This window comes from Pteropus medius, unplaced genomic scaffold (genome assembly GCF_902729225.1).
Source record: "Pteropus medius unplaced genomic scaffold, Ma_sr-lr_union100, whole genome shotgun sequence".
Taxonomy (NCBI): domain Eukaryota; kingdom Metazoa; phylum Chordata; class Mammalia; order Chiroptera; family Pteropodidae; genus Pteropus; species Pteropus medius.
The window spans coordinates 4174909-4184949 of record NW_024344436.1 but is presented as its reverse complement, the minus strand read 5'-3'; the positions used below and the strand labels follow the sequence as shown (position 1 = coordinate 4184949).

General features: G+C 36.8%; 1 protein-coding gene and 1 pseudogene across 8 annotated transcripts in view; one reads left to right on the top strand and one right to left on the bottom strand.

The window, feature by feature from the left end:
* Window positions 1–2413, top strand: part of CCDC15 (coiled-coil domain containing 15) — a 65478-nt gene extending 63065 nt beyond the window's left edge. For 7 of the 8 annotated variants that reach the window (XM_039872796.1, XM_039872802.1, XM_039872799.1 and 4 more), the window contains 2 exons: window positions 447–631; window positions 1820–2413. In XM_039872796.1, the coding sequence (XP_039728730.1) occupies window positions 447–631; window positions 1820–1944 (310 nt within the window). In that variant the 3' untranslated portion in view covers window positions 1945–2413. The remainder of the gene's footprint in view (window positions 1–446; window positions 632–1819) is intronic. The other variant, XM_039872797.1, reaches the window with a different exon arrangement.
* LOC120610585 (uncharacterized) lies at window positions 111–229 on the bottom strand (annotated as a pseudogene).
* Window positions 2414–10041: the final 7628 nt, after the last annotated feature.

The following is a 10041-nucleotide window of genomic DNA, read 5'->3' as shown; positions in this document are numbered from 1 at the left end:
CCTCCCTCCCTTCCTTCCTTCATATTTTTTTTTAGGCGAGGCTACCCTTGGTTGACCTTACAGGTTGCAAAGATCTTGTCAGTTTACAATCCCTTATTTTTTATTTTTTACGCCTATAGCACCTGATCTTCCTAGGTGGTCTCCCCTCCAAGTACTATCCAGGCCCGACCCTGCTTAGCTTCCGAGATCAGATGGGATCGAGCTTGTTCAGGGTGGCATGGCCGTAGACTCATTTTCTTTATAAGAGTTGACTGTGTCTGCTCATCCTTTTGGGAGTATAGAACTTCACCAACTTTCTTGATTGCTTGATACCTCTTGGAATTAGCACTGCATTTTCCCAGTGCTATTTCCCAGTACAAAGAGGAAGAGTAAGCACAGAGGTGTGGAATAGCGTTAACAGTTAAAGCTGATAGTAAAATAAAGACTCATGCTCATTCTCTTTTTAGCGGTTCACTTTGCCTGATCATACTGAATTTTTATAGATATGTAGATGCTTTAAGAGCCCAGATCCAAGAGAAAATGAAGCTCTACAATATTACTTTACCTCCACTATGCTGCTGTGGTCCTGACTTTTGGGATGCTAATCCTGCTACTTGTGCCAACAACTGTATTTTCTATAAAAACCACAAAGGTAAGTTTTTTAAAGGAATGGCTGGGGCCTGGTGGCAATTAAAGGAAAAAGTAGTGACTATAGAAATTTAGCATTTATTGAGTGCTTACTATATATCAGAGACTTTACAAAACAACCCTGAGGCAATAGAAATAGTTATAGCGAGTTATATTTGTCTTTGAGATATTATCATCTTGTCTTCATTATGCTAGGGGAATATTTCCAGCTCACTCACTGTTAGAAGACTTGGGTTCCAGATTCTCCTGTAAATGAAGACCATCAGAGCTTGCCTTTTATGACCGTTAAGTTAGGCCTCTGTCCAGTCGAATTCCCTGTTATACAAATACTTTAATGTTATCTAACACAGGCTTTTTACCATATATGCCCACATTAGACTGCCAGTTTTGCCAGGGGACGCTGAGAAAAGTGAGGACCAGTATGAACTCTGTCTTTATCAGGAATCCCGGCTGAGGAAAATGAGATCCTTCCTAATGTTTCTGTTTCCTGTCCATCCTTGAATGTATTGGCTTACATAGTGTAGAGATCGTGTAAGCTTCATGCACACACTGGAAATACTGCACATATTTGTATTCCTAGTCCCCATCTGTGTGATAGGAGTTTCTTATCAATCCTGTGAGTTATATTTTCAAAATATGACGCCATTCCCCTATTCTAAAAACCTCTAGGTTTTTACCATATGAAATGTATGCCATATTTGGCATAATTTCTTTCTTGCTCCAGGCAAAACTCCAGTTTTATTAAACTTGCTATTGTCATACACCAGTATGTGTCACATTTTTTTTATACCATTTGTACCTCACACACTCATTTGTTTGTGTAGAATGCCTTCTTTCCTTCTCTGTTATAAACCTTCAAGACCATCTTATATGTTACCACTTCTGGACAGCTTTTTCACCCTCTCTTCATTTTTTGTTCATTCCGAGCTTTATTCTGTGACGACATTTTATATATATATCTCTGGTTTGGAAGTATTAGACTGCAATTTAATTATTTTGTGTCCATCCTCTCCATTATCTTTTCTGTCTTCACGGAGTGCTTGGCATGTAGTAAGTACCCAGTAAATATTTATTCAATAAGTAGTTAAAGTTAATACCTATGAGACTGGGTGGAGAAGCACTGCTAATGGGAAAGGGATCGGGACAGTTGTTTGGAATCTGACTTCATCACTGTGCAAACCTTCCTTTGCAGCATATACCCGGGCACTGCATTCAGTCATCAGTTCCTGTGATATCCCTGAGGGGAACTCAACTCTTCGAGCCGCCATTCATAATTTTGCTTCTGCGCACAGACGGACTTTGAAAAATGCGTATTAAGAATCTAAAATCAGCCTTCACTTAAAATCAGCCCTGAGAGATTATATAGGAAAAGCTGTCAAAGTGTTTAAGATGCATAATCGTGAAAGAAAGACTGCCCCACATAACACCTTTTTCTGTAATTAAATGGGGACCATCGTTTCAGTCTCCACCTTGGGACCAAAATGGAAAATTGACTTCTAAACTTGTCTTTTTGCTGTGAACCATAATGGAGTCTATTATTTTAAAAATGATCACTCAGACCAATAAGGTTTCTCTTACTTTGCTCTGCTCTGATCAGAAGAGAGCATGAGAAATCTTTGAGATTATCTCACCGTCTTTCTAAAACTGTATCTTTGAGTCTTGACAATTGAAAATTTCTAGATGAAGCAGAAAAGATGATGATTAAATAAATTTCTATCAGTGGCCATCTGGATTGCTGTTAGCTTTTCTAGTCGTGTATGACAATTAAAGATGAGAAGAATCTGAATTTGATTCACATTTTTTTTTTCTCAAAATCTTTCTCTTTTTTTTTTTTTTTTATAACTTATTAGCTCTTCCCCCCATTCAGTAACATTGGACGTAAGACTCTATCATTTTCATTGACAAAAAAGGCAAATAAGCCCTCTGTCATTTTCGAAAACTGAATCTGAAGTCAAAGTGAGTAAAGTCTTCCCTTTTTTCCCTATCTTTAAAAAATTTGGTGAATGGCATATATACAGAGCAGATGAAATAAAAATTGCAATAGTTAGTATGAATTTGTTATTTCTTCACAGTATTTTCTGACACAAAATATGAAAAGGTTTAATATTGTGAATTAAAGATATACTGACAGTTTTTTTTTTCAACTTTCTCTAATGATCATTGGTGAAGAAGCACTTGGTTGTATCTTAAAAATATCTAAACATTTAGCCAGGTCATTGAAAATAAGAGTCAGAATTACTTGTATGACAAGATTGACTGGTTATTTAACTGGATTAATTATCCAGTTCAATCAAAATCCTTAAGTAACTACATCCTTAATTCAGCCTTTAAGAGTTATATTTTTTAACAAGTTTATAGAGATATAATTCATATTTCATAAAATGCCTCCTTTTGAAATGTACAATTCAGTGGGTTTTGATATATTACAGGGTTGTATAACTATCACCACTATCAAATTTTAGAAAAATTTCGTCACCCTAAAGCGATACCCCATGATCCAGCAATCCCACTATGGGTCTGTGCCCAAAAGAACTGAAAGCAGGGTCTTGAAGAGGTATTTGCACACCCATGTTCATAGCAGCACTAATTCACAATGGCCAAGAGGCAGAAACGACTCAAATGTCCATCCGCAGATGAATGGATAAACAGAATGTGGGCTATATACATACAATGGAATATTAATATTATTCAGCCTTAAGAAGGCAAGAAATCCTGTCACATGCTGTAATATGGATGTTCTACTAAGTGAAGTAAACCAGACACAAAAAGACGAATACTGTATGATTATGTTTATATAAGGAACCTAGAGTACTACAGTTCATAGAGACAGAAAGTAGAATAGCAGGGGCTGGAGGGATGGGGGGAAATGGGAAGTTGTTTAACCGGTAGTGTTTCAGTTTTGCCGGATGAAAAAGTTCTGGAGATCAATTTCATGATAGTGTAAATATACTTAACATTACTAAACTGTGCATTTAAAATGGTTACAGTGATAAATTTTAGATTATGTGATTTTTTTTTTTATTACCACAATTGAAAATTTAGAAATTAAAAAAAAAAATACCATCAGCAGTCACTTCCCATTCCTTCCTGCCTCAGCCCTAGGCAATCACCAACCAACTTTCTGTCTCTATAGATTTGCCTGTTCTGGGCTTTTTATTTAAATGGAATCGTACAAGTGTTAACCTAAAAATAAAAGGCCACTGTGACAGGCAATAAGCATTTATTTGAGATCCAAAGAATAGCTGTTCTGGAAGCACTGATTCAGGCATAAACCTAGAAAAATTTTGATTAGGAGGTGAAGGCAAGGGGCATTTATGAGAAAGGGAAGGGGAATAATTACGTTTATAGAAAGAAGGAATTTCTATGGTCGTTAGTAAGCTAAGGAATGAATTTCTCTAGATTGCCGGGTAAGCTAATGATGATGATTCTAAAGAATGCTTTTAATTTTCAGTTCAGTAAAATTGGCAGCTCTGACTCCATTTGAATTAGCACTGTTTATATTATTTTTTACACAATATGTAGTCTTTAGTGACTGGACTCTTTCATTTAGTATGATGTTTTAAAGATTTATTCATGTTGTAGCATGTCTCAGTGCTTCATTGCTTTTTATTGCCAAGTAATATTTCATTCTATGGGTATTACCACATTTTATTTACCCATTCATCCATTGATGAACATTTGGGCTATTTCTTCTTCTTGGCTATTGTGAATAATGCTGCCATGAACATTTATTTACAAGTTTTCCTGTGGGCATATGTTTTCATTTCTCTTGGGTATATACCTAGGAATGGATTTGCTGGGTTAATATGGTAGCTCTGTTTTGAGGAACTGAAAACTATTTTCCAAAGTGACTGCACCATTTCACATTGCCTCTAAAGGTGTATAAGAGTTCAGATTTCTTCACATCCGCCAACACTTGTCATTATCCGTCTCTGTTTATAGCCATCCTACTGTGTGTGAAGTAGTGGTATCATTATGGTTTTAATGTGCAATTTCCTGATGGCCAATGATGTTGAGTATCATTTCATGTGTTTATTAGCCATTTGTATATCTTCTTTGGAAAACTGTCTCTTCAGATCCTTTGCCCATTTTGTAACTGGGTTATCTTATGATTATCGAGTTGCTAGAGTTGTTAATATAGTCTAATTTACATTCAGGTCCCTTTTCAACATATGATTTGCAAATATTTTCTCCTAGGGATTATCTTTTCATTTTCTCAATGGTTTCCTTTGCAGTACAAAAGTTTTTTTTAATTTTGATGAAGTGTAATTAATCTGCTTTTTCTTTTGTCGCTTTAACTATTACCTAAACCAAGGCCACAAAAATTTACTCCTATGTGTTCGTCTAAGAGTTTTATAGTTTTGTAACCTCACACTAACTGCACACAAACTTCATTTCTTTAATATGACTTCTTTCCTCTGATTCAAACAGGCTTTGACTAATATAGTAGCATTGTGACTCACTTGCTTTTTCTGCCCTTACCCTTCCACCTTGTGTACCTACTCCCTCATTCCAAGATATGGGAGATTAGTTTTCTGGTTTATTTTCTTGGATACCATGGAGAATAAAACCTGTCCTAGGAGGAATTGTAAAGTTAAGCTTAACTGTATTAGTGTTAGTATTAGTCTCTTACGGAATGTTCAAAATAATTGTGAGTATAACTAAATTATATAGACAGGCCTTGACAGCTAGAAAGCTAACACCTCTTAGAATTCTTCCTCCACCTAGAGGCACTAAACACCATATTGCAAGTTATAAATTATTGTCCCATGAGTCCATTACAGGTAGATCATAGAAATGGAAATGAGGCAATGACAGTGGAGGTTGTAACTGTGATTGTTGTTATTTTGTTGTAGTCTTATGATTGCAATAAATTTTTTTCCTTTTTTTTGGTCCTTAAAATCTCACTCTCATTTTTTATGTACATAGAAATGCCTTGTAACTAATGTGTACCTTGTAGATGAACAGTTCGCTTGATTGAGAACTCTGGAAACAGACTTCAAAGAAAGCTGGCTTGGTTCCCAGACTGTTTGGTGTCAAAAGATGGGCTGACATTGAACAAATCCTCCCCAGACTTCCGCTTGACCAGCTCCATCCAGGTTGTTTATCAGAGCAGGATGACTTGCAAGGAAAAGAGGAGCGCCTCACCACCTCCTTGTTAATCCGTTTGTTCCTCCTGCCTCCCTTCCAGGTTGCCTGAGAAACTAGCCAAGGCCAAGAAGACATAATAGATGGCCTTGGCCGCCTTCTCCCCTCCCGATGCAGCCCTCTGCCTGGGCTTTGGAATTTCTCCCTTGTTCCTTACTCAGCCCTCTCCCTATAATAACCCCTGCCTGCACCAAAGCAGCAAGATTGCCTTTGTGACAGCAGCCCACCGTCTTCTCAGGGTGCCAACTCTTGAATAAACCTGTTCCTTCCATCAAACCCTTTCTCGATTATTGGCTTAAGAGCCACAAGCAGCTGAACCTGAGTTCAGTAACAGTTTAGTGTTTACATTTAGGTCTATGATCTATTTTTGTGTATGGTGTTAGGGGTTCAACTTCATTCTTTTGCATGAGGATATTCAATTGTTCCAGTGCCATTTATTCAAAAGGCTATTATTTGCCCCACTGAATTGATGTCACACTCTTATTGAAAATCAATGGATCATTAATGTAGGGATTTACTTTTTAATTCTGTTCCACTCCACTAATCTTTATGTTTATCCTATTCCAGTAAAATCTGTCTTGAATACTACTTTGTAGTAAGTTACAAAGTTGGGAAGTATGAGTCCTCTAACTTCGTTCTTTGTCAAAATTGTTTTGCTCTTCTGAGTCCCTTGCATTTTTCATATGAATTTTAATATCACCTTCCTGCAAAAAGTCAATTGAGATTATGATAAGGATTGCATCGAATCTAAAGATAACTTGGGAGCTATTGCCATATGATCCACGAACATGGATGTCTTTCCATTCCTTCAAGTCTTCTTTAATTTCTTTCAACAATATTTTGTAGTTTTCAGAGCATAAAATTTGCACTTCCTTTGTTAAGTTTATTTCGAAGTATTTTATTCCTTTTGATGCTATTTGAAATGGAATTGTTCCCTAGATTTCATTTTCAGGTTGTTTATTACAAATGTATAAAATACAGTTGATTTCTGTATATCGATTTTGTATCTTTCACTCTCCTGAACTCACTTTTTACTTCTAATAGTTTTTAGGGGGTTCTTTAGGATTTTTCCTTTGTAAAATCTTCTCATTTGCAAATAGAGATAGTTTTACTTCTATCTTTCTAATCTGGATGCCTTTTATTTCTTTTCCTTGACTAGTTGCCCAGGCTAAAATATCCAGTACAAGGCTGAATGGGAGTGATGAAGTGGGCACCCTTGTCTTGTTCCTGTTCTTAGGTGGAACGCATTTAGTCTTTCACCATTAGGTGTGATGTTAACTGTGGGTTTTTCCTGGATTCCGTTTCTGGATTCTAGTTTGAGGAAGTTCCCTTCTATCAGTAGTTTGCTGAGTGTTTTTATAATGAAAAAGCGGAGGATTTTGTCCAATGCCTCTTCTGCATTTATGAAGATTATAGTGTTCCTTTGTACATTTTTTTTTATTAATAAGATGTATTACGTGAATGGATTTTCAGATGTTAAGCCAACCTTTCATTCCTAGGATAGGTTGTATTGGTTTTTATTTGTTTATTTATTTATTTATTTTTGGTCTTATACAACAAGTTTTTTGCTTTTTTTTTTAAGTTTGGTTATCTGAAATAGGCAAATTGACTTATATGATATCAAGTTAATAGTAGAATGATGGTGGGATTTGATCGTGCATAAGATTAGGGAACTTTCAAATCTTCTTCCTCTAGGTTCACCTGAGACTGAATGTTTTTGCATTGTAACTTGGTCATGTGTAGACTGTGTCTGATGATTTGCGTGAAGTTAGAGAATGCTGGGATAGCCAGCAGCTATCAAGGAGGAAGCCTGTCTTATCCTTAGTGATGGTCGTGTGGTGAATCCTGTTTGAGTTGGATGAATGTGGTTTGGAAAAGAACCTGGAATCTAAGAGTTTACATTTATCGCTTTATGAAATCACAGTTGGGATGACAAATTCTATACGTTTTCTAAATTAGCAGGGACCTATAAGGAAGAAGAGGTCTGAAGATAAGAACTGAGCCTGAGTGAGATTGCTTTTGATATCTGGGGGTGGAAAAAATAAATTTGGGTCCACTATTTCAAATAGGGTGGCTGGTAGACATTTCAAGTGTAAAATGGCACAATAACACTTTCCTGGACAACTGTTTCATTTCTTTACTCTTCTCAAACTTCCTATAGCATTTTCTTCATACTCCAAGTTGATGACAGTGCTTCCTATATCACTAAACAAACAAGCAATTAAAAGGGAACTTCCCTGAGCTCCTACCTTTGTATCTACCTACCTGTATATGTTAATTCTTGTTAAATGGGTGAACTGTTTGTCCTGTCTTAGACCTACTCTGACTTGTGACTCAATCCAGTTCCCATCCACCTACTCAAGGACATCGCCTTGCAAATATATTTTCCCATTCAGATGGTTGTCTCTTTAAGTTGTTGACGGTTTTGCCTCCGATAAGGGCCTAATATCCAAAATATACAAAGAACTCATATGACTCAATAACAACAAAAAATCAAATGATCCAGTCAAAAAAAGGACAGAGGACCCGAACAGACACTTCTCCCTAGAGTACATACAAATGGCCAACAAACATGTAAAGCTGCTCAGCATTGCTAGGGTAATGCAAATCAAAACCACAATGAGATACAATCTCACACCTGTTAGAATGGCTGTTATCAACAGGACAAGTAATAACAAGTGTTGGAGAGGGTGCAGAGAAAAAGAACCCTCGTACATTGCTGGTGGGACTGCAGATTGGTACAGCCACTATGGAAAACAGTATGGAGGTTCCTCAAAAAATTAAGAATTGATCTACCATATGATCCAGCAATCACTCTACTGGGTACTTACCCCAAAGACTTGAAAACTCATATCCGAAAAGATATTTGCACACCGATGTTCATAGCATTATTCACAGTAGCCAGGACAAGGAAGCAACCAAAATGTCTTACAATAGATGATTGGCTAAAGAAGCTGTGGTACATATACACAATGGAATATTACTCGGCCATAAGAAGAGATGAAATCCTGCCATTTGTGACAACATGGATGGACCTTGAGATAATCATACTAAGCGAAATAAGCCAAACAAAAGGTTGAAAATCATATCACTTGTATGTGGGATAGAAACCTAAAAGCAACAAATGAACAGGACAAACGAAAAAAGACTCATGGACATGGACAATGGACTAGTGGTTACCAGGGGCGGAGGGGGGAGGGGTAAAAATTAAAAAATAAAATGTTAATAAATAAATAAAAATTTTAAAAGGACATTGCCTCATTATTTCTTCCCCTTCCCTTATGCATCATAATTTTACCCTATGAGTATTCCTATCAGTATATAAACATGCTGTCTTTTCTCCTGTCTAAAAAACCAACCAACTTAAAAAAAAAGAGAGAGGAAAAGAAAGCTGCCTCTCTACCCTGAATTAATTCTCTTTCAGCCACCAGCAACCTTCTCTGCTTCCCTTTATATCAAAACTTGAGTTGTCTGTACTTCTTGCTCCTGTTCTGCCCTCACGTTCTCTCTTGAATGCATTCTAGTAAGACTGTTTGCTTTACCTCTCCAGCGAAAGTGATCTTTTCAAAGTTACCCATTACTTCCACATGGCCAGATCCCACAGTCATTCTCAGATTTCCTCTTGACCTATCAACAGAATTATTCACAGTTGATTACTCCGTTCTTTTTATCACTCTGTTTTTTAAAGTACCTTATAACCTGGCTTCCACAACACCAAAGCTTTAGATTTTTCTTCCAACTTCAATTGGTCATTGCTTCTTAGTTTCCTTTGCCGTATTTTTCTCATCTCCAATATTTTAATATTAGAGTGTCCCAGAGCTCAGTCCTGAGCTTCTAGCTACACTTGCTCTGTTGGTGATCTCTTTTAGTCTCACGGCTTTAGATACTATCTAGATACTGATAACTCCAAAATTTATATCTTCCTGAAACTGCACACTGTTATGACTCTGACTGCCTACATGATGTATGCACATCATTGGTTTTCCTCAAATCTGTTCTTCCCTGTCTTCCTCATATCAGTTGATACCAGTTCTGTCTAGTTATTGAGGCCAAGAATCTTGAAGAAATCACTGACCTCCCTCTTTATTTTTCTTTCATCTTTCATTGCTTTAACAACAAATCGTGTCAGCTCTACCTTCAAAATATATCTCCATTCACATTACTTCTGCCAGACACCTGGTTTAAACCACCATATCTCTCCTGGATTATCTTAAGAGTTTTCTAAGTAATCTCTTCGCTTGCACCTTGTGAACTCTTTTCAATACA